The sequence below is a fragment of the Drosophila arizonae genome, chromosome 2, assembly GCF_054131065.1.
Source record: "Drosophila arizonae isolate 15081-1271.41 chromosome 2, UAZ_ARI_1.0, whole genome shotgun sequence".
Lineage (NCBI taxonomy): Eukaryota > Metazoa > Arthropoda > Insecta > Diptera > Drosophilidae > Drosophila > Drosophila arizonae.
The window spans coordinates 18,324,936-18,345,178 of record NC_142922.1 but is presented as its reverse complement, the minus strand read 5'-3'; the positions used below and the strand labels follow the sequence as shown (position 1 = coordinate 18,345,178).

Here is a 20,243-nt window from a genome sequence, read left to right as displayed (position 1 = left end):
TTGTATTTTGAAAGATTCTGGTATATATTCAAATTCTCGTCACGATAACACATTAAGTATCTCATTTTGACTTAACTAAAACAATAAGAAATTAGTATTAGGCAGTTTTCAGCTTCTGTGATTCCAAATGCGCCTATAATGGGAAAATAGAATTCGTTATTTATATTATAATACGAGCATTTAATATGAGAAGATACTAGCCTTTTCTGCAACTGATAATAGACTATCAAAACTGCTCTGACCCGTCTCCATAACCATGCTGTGGAAGATCTTCGATTCGCATTCTGTTAGCAACTCGTATGGCGAGCCAAACTCGACCATCTGACCAGCATCCATGACTATCACCTTGTCCGAGTCCATAATTGTGTTCAGCCTATGGGCTATCGTCAGCACTGTGCATTCCCTGAACTTGTTTCTGATAGTCGCCTGGATGAGCGCATCTGTCTGTGGATCCACATTGGCTGTGGCCTCATCCATTACTAGAATGCGATTCTCGCGAAGAATAGCGCGCGCCAGGCATACCAATTGCCTCTGCCCCACACTGAAGTTGGTGCCACCCTCGGAAATCTTACTCTGAAGTCCATTTGTAAATTCGCTGATGACAGGTTTTAGTTTGACCTCCTCCAGAGCATCCCACAGCTTAGCGTCGCTATACTCTTCAAATGGATCCAAATTATAGCGCATGGTACCCGTAAAGAGCACTGGCTCCTGAGGTATAATGCTAATTTTACTGCGCAGATCGTGAAGTCCCAGCTCGTTTGTGTTGCGGCTATCGATGATGATGGAGCCATCATTATAGGACAGGCGGAATAGGGCGTTGATGAGTGACGACTTGCCTGCACCTGTGCGGCCCACAATGCCCACTTTCTCCATTGGTTTGATCTCGAAGTTGAGAGACTTAAGTACATACTTGGATTGAGGATCGGGTGAGTAACGAAGACTCAGATCGTCAGCCACAATTTTACCCTGCTCTGGCCATGTCGGTGGGGGCTTTTTGCTTGGTTTGGATTCGAACTCGCCTTCAGGCTCAATATCATCATATTCCAATACGCGCTCCACTGCTGTCATTGTGGTGTCTAGTTCGGCGGATTGGGTCATGCCATACTGCACCATTCCTGCCAAACTCATGGCCTGGGTAATAGCCAACCCAACCTCACCAGGCTTGGTAGGTGGGTTGATGAAGTAGTTAAGTACAATTATGATTGTATATAAGGCACAAAAGAAATCCACATAGTAACCAAAAGCACGACTCGTGGACAGAAAAGTGTAGTAGCCAGAGCTGTGTAGATCTTGAAGATTGTCGAACTCGGCAATTAGTGCCTTCTGGGCGCCGAGTGCTCTGATTGTGGTAAGTCCATTAAGTGAGGTGCTCAGATGAGAATAGATGGGAGACCTGGCAACTGCCTCCAAACGTTTAACATCTCTCGATGTCTTAAGATAGAATTCTCTGAGGTAATAGAAGATGACACCTAATACAAAAGTTAGTATTAGATAATAAGGATTGGTTATACAGATGACAACAATGACGCCTGCCAATGTTAGAAAGATCTGCAGCACATCCAGCATAATTGTGGGCAGAACTTCATCTAGTTGTCCCAAATCCTTGGAGAAACGATTTAGTATACGACCCGATGGGTTCGTATTAAAGAAGTACATAGCTGCCCTGGAAATGCCCCTGAACATGGAATTGTGCAACTGTATGGAGCTTCGCCTCGCCATTGTATAGAACAGAATTGGGCGCATTACGCTGAGTACGACTGCAGCTACATTGAGTGCTGTGAAGTAGTACATATCGACGGGATCATTATTGAGGATGTCCGTGTTATTTTTAGTCTTATCAACCCTAAAAATTAAACACTTATAATCAGTTAAGAAATTCTTTGAAATAACACTTACCAATAGGAGAGAAATATATCCGCTGCTGAGACGACAACTTGTGTGCCAATACATAGAACAATCATAAATAATATCAAGACCCAACCACTGCCCGATGAAAAATATTCCTTATAGAGACCTAAACTGACTTTCCCTTCAACGCGAGTCTCTTGCGGAACCAGGGCTGTGTCCTGTATAACGGAGTCTGCCAGAGAACTCAGAGATGCGAAACTGTCAGTGCGTGAGGCTTGGCGGCTGGTTTTTGAGTGCAAACTAACATGGTCGCCTGCATCGGCCTTCTGTTCGCCCACCACCTTTTCGTCGGCCTTATTTATATCGGTTAATAGTTGTGCAAAGTCCAGGCCACTGTGCTGCATCGTTGCATATGTACCCATTGCACTGATCTTGCCCTTGTCCATGATAACAATGAGATCGGCGTGCTCCAGAAACTGCAGCTGATGTGTGACCAATACAACCAACTCGTTTTTAAGATACCCTCTCATGCACTGGTCAAAAAGATGACGACCCACATGTGTATCCACAGCACTGAGTGGATCGTCAAGTAGGTAAATGTCCGCCCTTCGATAGACAGCCCGGGCCAGGCTAATGCGTGCTTTTTGTCCTCCCGAGAGCGAAGCTCCTCGCTCGCCAACGATCGTCTTATCACCTTGAGGAAGTAGCTCAAAATCTCGCTCTAGGGCACACTTCTTGACCACCGTCCGATAACGATGCTTGTCCAGGGTTAATCCGAAGAGGATGTTTTCGCGGACAGTGCCAGTGAAGAGCCAGGGTTCCTGCGCGGCATAGGAGAATCTGCCGCTGACTTTAACACTGCCTTTTTCAGCAGGAAGCTCGCCAAGAATCGATTGGATCAAACTCGACTTGCTTGCGCCAACGGGTCCTATAACTGCAACCAGTTGTCGGCGACGCAATTTTAGATTGATATTGGTTAGAGTATTTTCTGTGGCTTTGGTATCCCACTTGGCATTGAATTGGTTGAACTCAATAAGCGCCTCTTCATCGTTACCCTTCTGACCTTCGTTTCCATTTTCATTACTTATCACCGCTCCATTTTTTTTTAGAATCTCTTCTTTTGAATAATCTGGTTCTGTTAGTGCGTTAGATTTGTCCAGAACCTGAGTCTCCTCTCTATGCATAAACGTCTCCAGTCGCTTGATTGACACCTTGATCTCCGCTAGTTGTGTGATGCTCAGTGGAAAGAAATTAGTGACCGCTCGCTGCAGCAGGTTGTAGTAGGCTGTGATAAAGAAAGCGTCGCTAGCATTCAACACGCTTTCTAGCAGCACGAAGCCCACCAGACTGACAAATGTAAGAGTGCGGGATAGGCACATGCCAAAGGCAATAAGGACTCCTCTTATATAATTGACTTTCTTGATGCAGTTCATCTCCTTGCCACGCATTAGTTCGACTAATTTGCCCAAAGGCTTCTCCCAGGCGTACATCTTGATTACTTGAATGCCGGAGATAAATTCGTTCATCATTCGTACTCGTTCGTCCGTACGCAATGCTGTCATCAGACGCAGCACTGATGTTTTCTTTGCCAAATAGGCTTGAAAGGGTAGGAAAAGCAACATTATAGCAACACCAAAGAAGGACGCGACGCCGATCTGTAATTATTTGTATTATAATAGAAATTTAGGACATTTATTCATTTACCTACCTTTTGATACATCAAAAAGGTAACCACGAACAGCTCCAGCGGGGCCAACCATAAGAAATGAACATTAATTAAGATCCCATCGAAGCGACTCACGTCGTTGGACAAGAGGTTCACCACCTGACCTATCGAGGTGTCCCCTAAGGATGTGTGACTCAATCGTAATGCTTTTCTATAGACCAGACTACACAGAGCCACACGCATTTTCATGCCCAGATGGAGGAGTCCGAGTATAAACGGATGACCAGTGACAACAGAAAGTACAGAGGCAGTGATGAGACCCGCGGCATACAGTTGTGCTTTTAAAGGGTCTATATCCTCATTGGAAAAGTACGACATAATACCATATAGGCACATTGGCTGAGTTACTCTAGAATGAATAAGATTATTAATTAATATAAAACTTAGGGTAAAAGATAACGTGATAAATATACTTACTTCACAACGAACTCTCTGATTCCAAGCAGGAGTCCAGTTACAAATAGATGCCAACCAAATACGCGCATCACGACGCGCCCCAATCGTGGTTGTTTTCCCTGCGCCGATCGTTGGCTAACTTCCTCATCCCAAGTTGCGCACAAACGATCGCCAAGTGTATCTGTTAACACAAAAAAAATATATATGTTCAAATGCAAATCTAGATAATAACATCGTAGATTATTTGCTATCGAACTGTAATGAGCCTACCACAATCAACAGGTACTTTATTTTAAATATGTAAATAAAAAAGTAATAAGGTCAATCGATAGTATCGAAATCGCCGATAACAGAACCAGGATGTTGAGGAAAAATTGCTTTGAAAATGAGCTGAGGCTTAAGAATTAGTTCATGAACTAGTTATATTTCTAAATTTAAACGGTTAAGATGCTTGTCATTGGGGAGATAACATGATTATTGTGAAAGATTATTCTAATTGCTTTACTTACCTGACTTGTGCTCTCTTAATGGCCGGTAAAGATCTGACTGTTCCAATGTCTTCTTGCGGCCCTTAAACAAAACCGGAAAGACAAAGCTGTACGTCGACAAACATAAAGGGATATAAAGATAAATTCAAACAAAGATTACAATATGTATAATATGGAGACTGTTAAGAAATAAACATAAATACAAATTGTAGTCCTATTTCACTAGATTGCTAGAATTGAGAGATTTGGTTTTCATTTAAGGGGCATCCGAATATTATCTATGTATGTATATGCAAGGTCACAATGACGAGCAATTGTCAAACACATGTTTGCAAGTACATACAGTATTTGCATACATACCTCAACAACTTACAAAAACAGTAATTTTTTATTTTAACACTATTAAAGATAAGATAATGTTATATCTAGACAACCATTATCATAAAAATTTCATGATATCATAGAATCTGCCACGAAATATTTTGTCATAGAAGTCTATAGCAGGACTTGTGTCAAGATGCAGACTCACCATAGCATAAGTTCCGAAAGTGGATTACTTCGTTCGCGTGGGTTTTCAGGTAGCTCATCTGCTTTTGTTGTTTGCATTTTGTTTTATTTTTATTTATTTACATCGAGCAGACGAATCCAATTTGCACTTGTGCTCAACCATATAAGTATTGAATTACACCAAATACACGCTTTCAAGTAAATATTCGATCTGAGGTTGTGTATATGCACACATACATTTAGTTGGGGTACGTGTGTAAGGCCATTCTATAGAATTTTCTATATACAATTACAGAACTATTCCACTGTGCGAATGTGCCGGTTGAATTTTGTCAGAGATGCCGCGCTTATCGTACAATACCAGTATCAAACAATATTGTTTTCACAATAAAAACAAGATCACGATTTGCATATATATATACAACACATTTAATTACACAAGAAAATATCCAGATAAGAACATTTATGTATTATACTATTTAAAGAAACTACAAATTGTGCTGAAAACTGTTTATGCCCAGCTGTTCACTCTCCCGCCGCCAAACACGTTCTACGTGCCAGCTGACCGACTGTCGCCTTTTATTGGAACAGCCAACTGTTGCAGACGCTCTCTTTAAAGCTTTCACTCTTTATGTAAAGCTTCTCTCGAACGTGTGTGTTTCAAGAAAGCTTTTAAGCTTGCCTTTCGCAGGTTTTATTAGATTATTTGTAATTCTTATCGGGCTATACGTTTATTGGTCATTATCTTTAATTTGACAGGTGATAAGATATTCAAATAATATTATGATGGGAACAGATAATATTTTTATATTTATTAAAAAAATTCGAATTCGATAACATAAACAAATTTAAATTGAATGTTGGCAACTGAAATTACAAATAAAATTAACATTTAATACTTTAGTTATGTATTCAATACATTTATTTAATAAGTCCAATTAAAGTGAGCATTAACACGCATATTGAGCAATCATCGGCCCTACGCAGCTTTCAACTTTTTGGATTCCACATGGGCCTATAAATAGATATTCGAAATATTTATATAAGTCCTTGCATTTGTATTGTTGTCACAGAATTAAATACTAGCCTTCTCCGCTATCCTAAACAGATTTTCATAGCTTTTCTGACCCGTCTCCATAACCATGCTGTGGAAGATCTTCGATTCGCATTCTGTTAGCAACTCGTATGGCGAGCCAAACTCGACCATCTGACCAGCATCCATGACTATCACCTTGTCCGAGTCCATAATTGTGTTCAGCCTATGGGCTATCGTCAGCACTGTGCATTCCCTGAACTTGTTTCTGATAGTCGTCTGGATGAGCGCATCTGTCTGTGGATCCACATTGGCTGTGGCCTCATCCATTACTAGAATGCGATTCTCGCGAAGAATAGCGCGCGCCAGGCATACCAATTGCCTCTGCCCCACACTGAAGTTGGTGCCACCCTCGGAAATAATGCCTTGAAGTCCATTTGTAAATTCGCTGATGACAGGTTTTAGTTTGACCTCCTCCAGAGCATCCCACAGCTTAGCGTCGCTATACTCCTCAAATGGATCCAAATTATAGCGCATGGTACCCGTAAAGAGCACTGGCTCCTGAGGTATAATGCTAATTTTACTGCGCAGATCGTGAAGTCCCAGCTCGTTTGTGTTACGGCTATCGATGATGATGGAGCCATCATTATAGGACAGGCGGAATAGGGCGTTGATGAGTGACGACTTGCCTGCACCTGTGCGGCCCACAATGCCCACTTTCTCCATTGGTTTGATCTCGAAGTTGAGAGACTTAAGTACATACTTGGATTGAGGATCGGGTGAGTAACGAAGACTCAGATCGTCAGCCACAATTTTACCCTGCTCTGGCCATGTCGATGGGGGCTTTTTGCTTGGTTTGGATTCGAACTCGCCTTCAGGCTCAATATCATCATATTCCAATACGCGCTCCACTGCTGTCATTGTGGTGTCTAGTTCGGCGGATTGGGTCATGCCATACTGCACTATTCCTGCCAAACTCATGGCCTGGGTAATAGCCAACCCAACCTCACCAGGCTTGGTAGGTGGGTTGATGAAGTAGTTAAGTACAATTATGATTGTATATAAGGCACAAAAGAAATCCACATAGTAACCAAAAGCACGACTCGTGGACAGAAAAGTGTAGTAGCCAGAGCTGTGTAGATCTTGAAGATTGTCGAACTCGGCAATTAGTGCCTTCTGGGCGCCGAGTGCTCTGATTGTGGTAAGTCCATTAAGTGAGGTGCTCAGATGAGAATAGATGGGAGACCTGGCAACTGCCTCCAAACGTTTAACATCTCTCGACGTCTTAAGATAGAATTCTCTGAGGTAATAGAAGATGACACCTAATACAAAAGTTAGTATTATATAATAAGGATTGGTTATACAGATGACAACAATGACGCCTGCCAATGTTAGAAAGATCTGCAGCACATCCAGCATAATTGTGGGCAGAACTTCATCTAGTTGTCCCAAATCCTTGGAGAAACGATTCAGTATACGACCCGATGGGTTCGTATTAAAGAAGTACATAGCTGCCCTGGAAACGCCCCTGAACATGGAATTGTGCAATTGTATGGAGCTTCGCCTTGCCATTGTATAGAAGAGAATTGGACACATTACGCTGAGTACAATTGCAGTTACATTGAGTGCAGTGAAGTAGTACATATCGATAGGATCGTAATTGACGTCTGAGTTATTTTTTGTCTTGTCAACCCTAATAAGAAGATCGTTATTATAAATCAAACTATTAACAAGTCATTTACCAGTAGGAGAGGAATACATCCGTTGCAGAGACGACAACTTGTGTGCCAATACATAGAACAATCATAAATAATATCAAGACCCAACCACTGCCCGATGAAAAATATTCCTTATAGAGACCTAAACTGACTTTCCCTTCAACGCGAGTCTCTTGCGGAACCAGGGCTGTGTCCTGTATTACGGAGTCTGCCAGAGAACTCAGAGATGCGAAACTGTCAGTGCGTGAGGCTTGGCGGCTGGTTTTTGAGTGCAAACTAACATGGTCGCCTGCATCGGCCTTCTGTTCGCCCACTGCCTTTTCATCGGCCTTATTTATATCGGTTAATAGTTGTGCAAAGTCCAGGCCACTGTGCTGCATCGTTGCATATGTGCCCATTGCACTGATCTTGCCCTTGTCCATGATAACAATGAGATCGGCGTGCTCCAGAAACTGCAGTTGATGTGTAACCAATATAACCAACTCGTTTTTAAGATACCCTCTCATGCACTGGTCAAAAAGATGACGACCCACATGTGTATCCACAGCACTGAGTGGATCGTCAAGTAGGTAAATGTCCGCCCTTCGATAGACAGCCCGGGCCAGGCTAATGCGTGCTTTTTGTCCTCCCGAGAGCGAAGCTCCTCGCTCGCCAACGATCGTCTTATCACCTTGAGGAAGTAGCTCAAAATCTCGCTCTAGGGCACACTTCTTGACCACCGTCCGATAACGATGCTTGTCCAGGGTTAATCCGAAGAGGATGTTTTCGCGGACAGTGCCAGTGAAGAGCCAGGGTTCCTGTGCGGCATAGGAGAATCTGCCGCTGACTTTAACAGTGCCTTTTTCAGCAGGAAGCTCGCCAAGAATCGATTGGATCAAACTCGACTTGCTTGCGCCAACGGGTCCTATAACTGCAACCAGTTGTCGGCGACCCAATTTTAGATTGATATTGGTTAGAGTATTTTCTGTGGCTTTGGTATCCCACTTGGCATGGAATTGGTTGAACTCTACGAGCGTCTCTTCATCAATATCTTTTGTTTTTGTATTTCCATTGTCATTGCTTATCATTGCACCATTTTCTTTATCGACTTCTTCTTTAGCAAAATCATATTCTGTTAGTGCATTCGATTTGTCCTGAACTTGAGTCTCCTCTCTATTCATAAACGTCTCCAAGCGCTTGATTGACACCTTGGCTTCCGCTAGTTGTGTGATGCTTTGTGGGAAAAAGTTAGTGACTGCTCGCTGCAGAAAGTTGTAGTAGGCTGTGATAAAGAAAGCGTCGCTAGCATTCAACACGCTTTCTAGCAGCACGAAGCCCACCAGACTGACAAAGGTAAGAGTGCGGGATAGGCACATGCCAAAGGCAATAAGGACTCCTCTTATATAATTGACTTTCTTGATGCAGTTCATCTCCTTGCGACGCATTAGTTCGACTAGTTTGCCCAAAGGCTTTTCCCAGGCGTACATCTTGATTACTTGAATGCCGGAGATAAATTCGTTCATCATTCGTACTCTTTCGTCCGTACGCAATGCTGTCATCAGACGCAGCACTGATGTTTTCTTTGCCAAATAGGCTTGAAAGGGTAGGAAAAGCAACATTATAGCAACACCAAAAAAAGATGCTATCCCGATCTGTAATTATTTTAAAAATAAGTTGATACGTTATAACGCTCATTTAACGACTTACCTTTTGATACATCAAATATGTAACTGCAAAGAGTTCGATTGGAGCTAGCCATAGAAAGTGTCCGGAAAAGAGAAATAAATCAAAGCGACCGACATCGTTAGACAATAGGTTAACAACCTGACCTATCGATGTATCCCCCAGGGCTGTATGGCTCAGGCGCAATGCTTTTCTATACATCAGACTACACAGCGCCACACGAATTTTCATGCTTAAATGGAGAACACCTAATAAAAATGGATGCCCACTAACAACGGATAGCAGTGAGGCACCTATGAGGCCTGCTGCATAAAGTTGTGCTTTTACGGGATCTGTATCCTGGCCAGAAAAGTACTGCATAATACCATATAGGCACATTGGCTGGGTCATTCTATAAAGAGTTCTACATAAATAAATGTCGCATAGTGTCTTGAGATGAACTTACTTCGTTGCAAAGTCTCGCAGTCCCAGCAGTAGTCCAGTTATAAACACATGCCAACCAAACACTCGAATCATAACGCGGCCCAAACGTGGTTGCTTATTCTGAGCTGTTCTTTGACTGACTTCCTCATCCCAAGCAGCGCTTAAGCGATCACCGAGTGTGTCTACAGGGAGGGGAGAAAAGGATGTTTTAAATAACTGTTATATTTTCCAACGAATCGATAGTTTTGCAGATATCGATAGCTACTATTTGAGTTTAAAATATTTGAATTTTTTTACCATACATTACACACTATCAACGATTTGTTTAAAGAAACTTATACTGCATGCAAGTCATGGTATTGCAATTATTATCTTTTAAAAAATATCTTATTTAAACATACTCACCAGATTTGTGCTCTTTTAGTGGCTGGTACAGATCAGGCTGTTCCAAAGTCTTCTTGCGGCCCTTTAACATTACGGGAAACACAAAGCTTTAAGATATACACAGAAGATAAGAATAAAATCATTTAAGGTCAGTCAAATAAAAACTGTTATAATAAAAAGATAATTTTAATGTATTATATGATTTACAATTTATTTCACTTTGCCTAGTCTATACGGAAAACCATATGTGCTATATCTGTACATAAGCCTTAGTTGAGTGTGAGCACTCTGGTTAGTGGAGTGAGCAACAGTTGGAATTTTACATTGCAATTGTTTTCCGTAAGCGTTCAATTCAACATTTTCTAAGACCTTCTATATATTTTAGCACTATGAAAGATAAGATAATGGAATAACATGAAACCCAAGCTCAATATGTTAGTTTTGTTAATCATTAATTTATATTCAATTGTGTTATAATGTAACAGCCTGTTTTTTTGCTGTTGAAACTGAACTGTTGATATTCCAACTCACCAAAAAAATAGTTCCGAAAACGGATTGCTCCGTTCGCGTGGATTTACAGGCAGTTCATCAGCTTTCATTGATTGCATTTTTAGTTTTCTTTTTTTTTATTATTTTTGGACTTAACTAAATATACACACTATATACATAAAAAAGTTCCTGCAAAATTTCACTTAACAACTACGAATATTTTCCACTGTGCAGTGCGATTAACGATTGTGTCAGTGATGCTGCTACGTAGACCGTATGTTAGAAAACATGAATAACATAAATAAACAAAATAAACTCATTCTAACAGTACATATGTATGTAATCAATTAATTTTATGACGCAACATTTGCATAAGAATAGCAATATATTTTATTGCGTTAAACACTTCACTTCACAGTTTATTAAGTTAACCGAATAACAATATTGATATAACTGTTCATTCCGACCGCCGAACACGTTCTGAGCAACAGCTGGTCCACATGCCGTCATTTATAGAAGGAGATCCACTGCTAAGAAACTCGGTGGACATTCACTGTTAAAAGACTCTTTAGGTTATGCAAGAGCATTTCATTACATCCAATGTTAGCTAACAGCTCTGTTGTGACGTCCCATTTTCGGCTTGTACTGTTATCCGATTTGAAGTTTGGCGGGCAATGAAACAGAGCTCTGACGGGAACTCCAATTATAGTTAAGAATTTTTAAATAGGAAGCTCTAATAGTCTCCAGTCCATATTTCTTATATACTGAAAATTAAGTACATGAATACTAAGCTCCAAAGGAATAAAAGTTGTTGGATTTTAAACAAAGATGAATGCGCGCGCAAAAATTACGAAAATATAACGTCACAATGTCAAGATTTAGTAGAGCCAACAATCACGATTGACTGGGGCTTTTAACAGTAGCCAAATATTGCTCAGTCGGGGTACTGTGTTTGATTATGAGCTCTTAGATTTATGGCAGCAAACGGCGGAAATATTCAGAGGAGTAGTTTACTACACTGTATAAATAAGGTGTAAGTATAAATTGATTGTTTATTCATAGATTTGTTAAGATATGCAGTAATATTTGAAACGATCTTTAAAATCTTGTAATTATTAGTTGCTTGTTTGTGAACTCCAGTCCAGTCAAAAACAAATACCATCCGAATATGCGTGCTAAAATGTTTCCCAGGTAATGGGATTTGTTGTGAGCTCATCTTTGAAATAGTTCCACATCCCAGGCAGTGGACATGCGCTAAATATATTTCACCTGATATGTGCCCTTGGAGTAACCTATGCCATCTTCTTCTTCTTCTTGTTCCAGTGTATTTTTATGGCCATCCAACAGAAATAGAGATTACTTAATATTATTTTTTATATTACATTAGAAAAGTATAATAAACTTCATCTTGTGAGAAAACACTGTGCTTCTGAAGCGTCAAATTACGTGTCGTCAAGTGCTGGAGATAGTCATAGCCGGCTGATAAGTTATCATAAAGCTGAAACTTTTGTATATGCTTCAATTATCAATAACTGAGCATAACGAAATAAGACCTACATCGACCTTGACTCACAATTTTTTGTTTGCTTTTATTTACATATTTGTATATTGATAAAGAATTAACGTTGTCCATTTCATTGATGAACCAATTAAGACTCACCAGAACATAAGCTCCAACAGTGGAATTGTTCTGCTCTCATAGGTTCTTCAGCAGATCATCTGCTTTTATTTGCGGTATTTAGTAAAGATTTAAGCTTACAAAAAATTATATATGTATAAAACAATAAATATTTATAATAACACTTATTTTTTAATTATCTATTATTTTATTTATTTCGTTGAAGCATTAAAGAAATTAATATAGTATTTATTTTAATTTCACCATATTACGAAATATTTAATAGGACCCCAGTTAGTTTGATCAACCAACTCAGGGCAACGGCCACAGAATGTGATTTCACTCTCTTACTCTCTGAAACCTTTCGCTTAAAAATAAAAACTTACTCTTATATCTTATCACTTTCGGTTGTCCTATCATGTACAACGTTTTGTCAGTCATTTAACACTGGCGGATATCACGATTGAGTGATAGTACGTTATGCAAAGCGAACAGCTGATTTGACAGCGTGACGTTATTATTTCAGAAAATGGTGTGCGCGCGTTTGAATTTGTATGAAAATTAAGCCACTTTTTGCTAATTTTTATACTCCAAGCCGTTTTCTAAGCAGTTATTGATCATGCAATTCCTTGACCACTTTTACTTTTGCATATAATGGATTTAACCTTACTATTTAAGGCTTGAATTTGTATAACTAAAGAATTACTACTAAGTATTATGCATTTCCCATCAATCCGCATTATTATATGTACTAATTTCATTCTTTATATTACAAATCCGATGGCCATAGATGATACGCAACATTGTTAGCTTCTGCCTAGGTTTTTAGAGCTGATTCAGGCATATTATATGTTTCCTTAGGTTTCAATACTCATAATCACACAAGTTTTCGACTTGACAATTAATACACAAATTTTATTTCATTCCACTGGATGTTTCTGACATGACAGCAGGTGTGAGCAGCACCTTTATTGATGCAGCTTCAGCGTGTACTATATTTGAATGTGTAGGTAAATTGGCCTAAATAAACAATACTGATGGCGAAAATCCGGTTAACTATGTCCATCAATAATTCCTGCTGACTTATTGGCCATTTTGGCCATATCATTGCTGCATTCGAGAGGCTTCCCAGTTTATTCCATTGCATATTTAATTTCTTTATTGTATGGTAATAAAATTAATGATTGATTGATTTAAGTTATTGAAATTTTAAGCTATTGAAATTTCCTGATATATACTTAATTTTGGTTATTTTCGACCCTTTAGCCGTTCTGTGCTGAAGAGCCTGCCAAGGTTCAGCAGGGACAACATAGGAAAATCTGATAATGTGACGTCACAATAGAGCTGTTAGTTAACATTAAAAGTAACGGGACTGCTCTTTGCGCAACCTCCTGTGTCTTCTAACTGTGGTAAATATATATTAGCACTGACCAAAGTCAGTGATATTAGTCTGAAAAGAACCAGTAAAGCTTTTCAGATTTCACCTGCACTGCTTTGTTTACCATTTAAATTATTAGTAATTTTTCGATTTTAACATAAAGACTCCATATTTTATTTATTTTAGTTTTAATATATCATTATTAAAGTTCGTAGAAATAATACTTTAAGTAACATATACAAAATTACACAATTATAAGTGGTATACTTTCTATGAGGAATTTGCTTAAAGTTAATCAATGAGAATATTTAAGTGAATATTCATTGTTTCTAGGCAGTTTTCTGCTTTTGTGATTCCAAATGAGCCTGTAATTTCGTAAAATTAATCATAACGAACCTTTAAAGTGACAGAACTGAGTCCTTACCTTCTCCGCAACCTTCAGTAGCCTATCAAAGTTGCTCTGCCCGGTCTCCATAGCCATATTGTGAAAGATCTTCGTCTCACATTCCGTCAGGAGTTCATAGGGTGAACCAAACTCAACCATCTGACCAGCATCCATGACTATCACCTTGTCGGAGTCCATAATCGTGTTTAGCCTATGGGCTATCGTCAGCACTGTGCACTCTTTAAACTTGTTTCTTATTGTCGTCTGGATGAGAGCATCTGTTTGTGGATCCACATTGGCTGTGGCCTCATCCATCACTAGAATACGATTCTCGCGAAGGATAGCACGAGCAAGGCATACTAATTGCCTTTGACCCACACTGAAGTTGGTGCCACCCTCCGAAATCTTGCTCTGAAGACCACTTGGCAGCTCGCTAATGACAGGTTTTAACTTGACTTCCTCCAATGCTTCCCATAATTTGGCGTCACTATACTCCTCAAATGGATCCAAATTGTAACGCATGCTGCCCGAGAAGAGCACTGGCTCTTGAGGTATAATGGAGATTTTGCTGCGCAAATCGTGAAGTCCTAGCTCGTTAGTGTTGCGACCATCGATGATGATGGAGCCATCATTATAGGATAGGCGGAAAAGGGCGTTGATGAGTGAGGACTTGCCTGCTCCTGTGCGACCCACAATGCCCACTTTCTCCATTGGTTTGATCTCAAAGTTGAGAGACTTAAGTACATACTTGGATTGAGGATCGGGGAAGTAACGAAGACTCAGATCGTCAGCTACAATTTTACCTTGCTCTGGCCATTTCGGTGGGGGCTTTTTGCTTGGCTGGGATTCATATTCGCCTTCCGGTTCGATCTCATCATATTCCACGACACGTTCCACAGCCGTCATGGTGTTCTCCAGCTCAGCTGATTGACGCATGCCCCACTGTACCATGCCAGCCATACCCATAGCTTGAGTAATGGCTAATCCCACTTCTCCAGAGCTTTCAGGTGGATTTATGAAGTAGTTGAGTATGATTATCACTATGTACAAGGTGCAGAAGCAGTCCAGGTAGTAGCCAAAGGCTCGATTGGTGGACAGGAAAGTGTAATAGCCAGAGCTGTGCAGATCCTGAAGATTATCGAACTCTGCAATAAGCGCTTTCTGCGCTCCCATAGCTCTGATCGTAGGGAGTCCATTAAGTGACGAGCTGATGTGGGAATAGATAGGAGACCTGGCCACTGCCTCCAATCGTTTCACATCTCTCGATGTTTTCAAGTAGAACTCTCGAATATAGTAGAAGATGATTGCCAGACCAAAAGTGAGAATGAGATAATACGGATTGGTTATACAGATAACAACAATAATGCCAATCAGAGTGAGAAAGATCTGCACTACATCCAACATTACTGTAGGCAGCAGCTCGTCTATCTGCCCGAGGTCCTTTGAAAACCGATTCAATATTCGACCCGAAGGATTCGTATTGAAGAAGTACATGGCTGCTCTGGTAATGCCACGGAACATGGCATTATGGAGCTTTGTGGAGCTGCGCATGGCTAGCTTATAGAATAGCATAGTCCGCACCAGAGTGAATACAATGACAGCTATATTAAGAGCGGTAAAGTAGTATATATCTATGGGATCTGAGTCTTTCTCTGCAGCATCTTGGTTCTTGTCGACCCTAGAAATAAAAGAAAAGTCAATACGTTTGCGTTTGATAGAAAACTTATTATGTCTTACCAATAGGCGAGAAAGACATCTGCTGAGGATCCCACAATTTGTGTACCCAAGCAGAGGAACACCATAAAACATATCATTAGGTATCCACTTCCTGCTGTAAAGTATTCCTTATATAGAGCTAGACTGATTTTGCCCTGGACCCGTGTCTCTTGTGGTGCCATGGCTGAGTCCTGGGCAATAGACTCGGAAAAAGAGCTCAAGGATGTGAAACTAACATTGCGCGAAGGTTGCTTCGAAATGTCCAATTTACTGCCACGCCTGCTACGTGAAGCTAAGCTGAGACGATCCCAAATATCACCAGGCTCGCTATCCAAATCACTCTCCCCATCTTTTGTCTTGTTGGGATCGGTCAAGAGTTGTGCGAAGTCCAGGCCACTACGCTGCATCGTCGCATATGTTCCCATTGCACTGATCTTGCCCTTGTCCATGATAACAATGAGATCAGCTTGTTCCAAAAACTGAAGCTGATGTGTTACCAATATAACCAACTCGCTTCGCAGATACCCCCTCATGCACTGGTCAAACAGATGACGACCCACATGTGTATCCACAGCACTGAGTGGATCGTCAAGTAGGTAAATGTCCGCCCTACGATAAACAGCCCTGGCCAGGCTGATGCGTGCTTTCTGTCCACCCGATAGCGAAGCTCCCCGCTCGCCAACGATCGTCTTATCTCCTTGAGGAAGTAGTTCAAAATCCCGCTCGAGGGCACACTTTTTGACCACCGTCCGATAACGATGCTTGTCCAAGGTCAGTCCGAAGAGAATGTTTTCTCGTACAGTTCCAGTAAAGAGCCAAGGCTCCTGAGCGGCATAGGAGAATCTGCCATTGACTTTTAGGCTTCCTTTATCAGCGGGCAGTTCACCAAGAATGGATTGTATAAGACTGGACTTACCGCCGCCCACGGGTCCAATCACAGCTACCAGCTGTCGGCGATCCAATTTTAGATTAATATTATCTAATGTGTTCTCTGTTGATTTGCTATTCCACTTGGCAGAGAATTGGGAAAATTCAACAAGGGATTCCGGATTGCCATTAAGCTTAGGTACATCGCCACTGCCGTTTTTTATTAGAGATCCATTCTCCTTATCATTAGTAGCAGTAGCGGACGGAGCATCAATTGATTTGTCTTGAACTTGTGTCTCCTCCCGATGCATAAATGTCTGCAGACGGTTGATGGATACCATCAGTTCTGCATACTGACCGATACCCTGTGGAAAGAACATGGTGACCGTACGGCGGAGAATGTTGTAGTAGGCGGTTATATAGAAGGCCTTTTCAGCATTTAGTACGTATCCCTGCAGCACATATCCCACCAGACTGGCAAAGACAAATACACGGGAGAGAAACATGGCAAAGGATATAAGTATACCACGTATGTAGTTCACTTGTTTGATGCAGATCATTTCCTTGCGTCGTGTTAGTTCAATAAGTTTTCCAAATGGTTTCTCCCAGGCGTACATCTTGATCACCTGAATGCCCGAAATAATCTCGTTCATCATTCGTACACGTTCATCAGTACGCAGAGCCGTTCGCAGACGGAGCACCGATGTCTTCTTGCCTAGAAAGGCTTGCAAGGGAAGAATAAGTAACATAACCGCAACGCCAAAGAACGCTGATATTCCTATCTGAAAATTAAATTGCCATTATACAAGTAATCACTAGCCCTATCTTCTGTAAACGTACTCACCTGTTCGAACATTAAATAAGTGACCACAATGAGCTCTAGAGGCGCCACCCAAAGATAATGAACATTGATCAGCACAGTATCAAAGCGTCCCACATCATTGGACAGGAGATTCACAACCTGACCGATGGTAGTATCACCCAGAGCGGTACGGCTTAGCCGTAGAGCCTTGCGATAGATCAAGCTGCAGAGGGCAATGCGCATCTTCATGCCTAGATGGAGAACACCCAGCATATATGGATGGGCACAAAAGACAGTGAACACAGAGCCTGCCATTAGACCAGCTGCATAAAGCTCAGCCTTCATTAGATCGCCATCTTTGGTCGCGAAGTAGGACATCATGCCAAACAAGCATATGGGTTGAGTTACCCTAAAATTGTTACGATCAGACACGGATGATGCGGGCAATAATTCAAGAAGCTACGAACTTGGTTAGAAACTCCTGGGCAACCAGTAAAAGGCCCGTCACAAATAAATGCCAGCCAAATACGCGGGCTACCACACGCCCCAAGCGTGGGGGTAGATTCAGAGCTGATCTATTAGCTACTTCTTGATCCCAGGCGGAGCAAAGGCGGTCGCCAAGCGTGTCTAAAGAAAGTATTTTCAGTTGTTATTATGAAAAATATACTAAGTCATCTTGGATGTATCACTCACCTGACTTGTGTGTCTTGAGTGGTCTATAGAGATCAGTTTGCTCTAGTGTCTTTTGCCGTCCTTTAAACAGAACTGGCATGGCAAAGCTTAATGGAACAACAAAGATATAAATTAAACAATACAGATAACAAGTGACGGCAATGGCAAGTAAAGACAATTAAGATTGGTCTAGGAGAGTTTACTCGACTACCAGATGCTCTCTAGATTGGCATAAGATCTATCTTCGATATAAATAAGTCAGAAAAAATTGGGCTGACTAGAGTCCAGTAATAAAATGTCAGCTTATAAATTTACATACAAATGCTGTTGATAAGTCGTAGAAATTTGTAAATTAACTTAGTAAATATTTACGGTATTTGATATATCTTTTTTATTTTACAATCATATTTTATAGATAAACGAAACAATCATGACATTTTTCGCAGTCCACCCATTTTATTTGGTTTGGGGTATTAGCATAGGGCTCTATTAGCACCTTGAAAGATAACATTAACTTTTAGAGAATTCATATCTCTATGCTTTCAGCAGGCCATAAAACAAAGTTATAACGACATAATGTCAGCAACGACAAATCAGAATACATATGTACATCTATGTAGGGCTGTACATATGTACATATTTATGGCACGTTGACCAAACCCGATCGGGATTTATTAGCCTATGGATACGTTTAGCTGACGATCACTATTAAAGTTGCCTTAAGTGACAGCCAATTGAATAACTTGAAATAATTCATGCAAATATCAATGGGCTTGAAAAATGTATTGCTCGTATATATCATTCCATATATATTTTTTTTTACCGCTCCCTCAGTAAGCGGGACTCAGCTCGAACGCGCTAACTATGCAAATTAAACGATCCATTGAATACAATAATAACAAACTCGAGACACTTGTCACTATCAGCTCGAAACGCTGATTCGAGTCTGACTTACCAGAACATTAGCTCCGACAAGCAATTGGCACGCTCGACGGGATTCTCCTCCAGCTCATCGGCTTTTAATGATTGCATTTTGCTCTCTCTTGTGTTTGAATTGAATTGCTGTCAAGCTACTTTTTTCATACGTTTTTATTGTTTTATATAGCTATAATTATATTATTTAATATTTAAATATTTTTCCGGATTTGGCGACTTTTTTTTGTGGACTTGATTAGCACCCAACAGCAGGCATAGCGGACACGCGCTTGTCGTTAGTATAATTTATTATTATTTTTATTTATTTTCTGAATAGCTTTTGACTTATATGATACATAGGAGCATAGCTAATCAAAATTTTCCATTCGAACCATATTTGAACTTTCGAATGGATTTTACGAAAACGTTCCACAGCACATGTTTTTTCTTTTTTGTGTTTCGGATAAGAGATACTCGATATTAAATAGCTTAATTGTGTTGCACTATGTGTATGTCTGTTATGCGAGCCTTCACGTTATCACTAGCTCGATAACATAATTTCATCACTATTGTGTACATGCGCGAGTATATATATTGATAATGAATTTTTATTTTTGCGTTAGTTTGTATGACTTGACGAAAGTTCGGCGCAGTATGTAGATTTTTACCCGCAGCTCGCGTTAACCCAACGGACGTTATTCACACTCCGAGCGCCAAACTCGTTCTAACTCACAGCTCATTTTTCTTGCGCTGAAAGAAACATCAACTATTTACTCTTTCCGCTCCATCAAGCGTACGCGCAATGAGCTTGAAGCGCGCTCACTCAGCTGTGCTGAGATTTCAAGCAGTGCGCTCTTCATTGCGCTATCTGTATTTCTCCCTCTCTTTTTCAGCCAATTACGAATATCGGTTTGTCGCTGAACTCTGAGGCCGGCCGGCATGTTTTCTGAATTGATTGCATGTACATTGTACATGCATGTAATCGGTCAGCTACCTTTGATAAAATGATCAATGCAAATACTTTAAAGAACAAAGTGCAAGTGACATCTGCTATATTAACATTTTGAAAATCAGCCATAATATTTACATACTACATACAAATATAATCGTATTTAAATATAATCGACGACTTTATACATATGTATATGTATGTATGTATGTACATAAATGTAGATAAATACATTTATATTTCAACAGTCATAAAACCCCAATTGAA

The 20,243-nt window shown here is 40.5% G+C and overlaps 3 protein-coding genes across 4 annotated transcripts; all 3 read right to left on the bottom strand.

The window, feature by feature from the left end:
• On the bottom strand, positions 1 to 5,532 carry LOC108613743 (Multidrug resistance protein 4). The gene is made up of 7 exons (XM_018007427.2): positions 4,988 to 5,532; positions 4,480 to 4,565; positions 3,992 to 4,151; positions 3,557 to 3,923; positions 1,897 to 3,503; positions 202 to 1,843; positions 1 to 133 (listed from the first exon to the last, which is right to left on the bottom strand). Exons 1-7 carry the CDS (start codon positions 5,062 to 5,064, stop codon positions 98 to 100), a joined length of 3,975 nt encoding a protein of 1,324 aa, XP_017862916.2. The 5' UTR covers positions 5,065 to 5,532; the 3' UTR covers positions 1 to 97.
• Positions 5,533 to 5,864: 332 nt separating this feature from the next.
• LOC149270480 (putative multidrug resistance-associated protein lethal(2)03659) lies at positions 5,865 to 10,858 on the bottom strand. Of its 2 annotated transcripts, none has more exons than XM_089476230.1 (7): positions 10,717 to 10,858; positions 10,207 to 10,292; positions 9,824 to 9,983; positions 9,403 to 9,769; positions 7,741 to 9,347; positions 6,053 to 7,691; positions 5,865 to 5,980 (listed from the first exon to the last, which is right to left on the bottom strand). In XM_089476230.1, exons 1-7 carry the CDS (start codon positions 10,791 to 10,793, stop codon positions 5,945 to 5,947), a joined length of 3,972 nt encoding a protein of 1,323 aa, XP_089332356.1. In that variant the 5' UTR covers positions 10,794 to 10,858; the 3' UTR covers positions 5,865 to 5,944. The 2 variants fall into 2 exon arrangements, with proteins under 2 accessions (XP_089332356.1, XP_089332357.1); XM_089476231.1 differs by lacking the exon at positions 10,717 to 10,858 and adding an exon at positions 10,393 to 10,674.
• Mrp4 (Multidrug resistance protein 4) lies at positions 10,793 to 19,763 on the bottom strand. Its single transcript, XM_018007398.2, has 7 exons — positions 19,068 to 19,763; positions 18,134 to 18,219; positions 17,908 to 18,067; positions 17,483 to 17,849; positions 15,793 to 17,420; positions 14,095 to 15,733; positions 10,793 to 14,035 (listed from the first exon to the last, which is right to left on the bottom strand). Exons 1-7 carry the CDS (start codon positions 19,142 to 19,144, stop codon positions 14,000 to 14,002), a joined length of 3,993 nt encoding a protein of 1,330 aa, XP_017862887.1. The 5' UTR covers positions 19,145 to 19,763; the 3' UTR covers positions 10,793 to 13,999.
• Between the last annotated feature and the right edge of the window lie 480 nt (positions 19,764 to 20,243).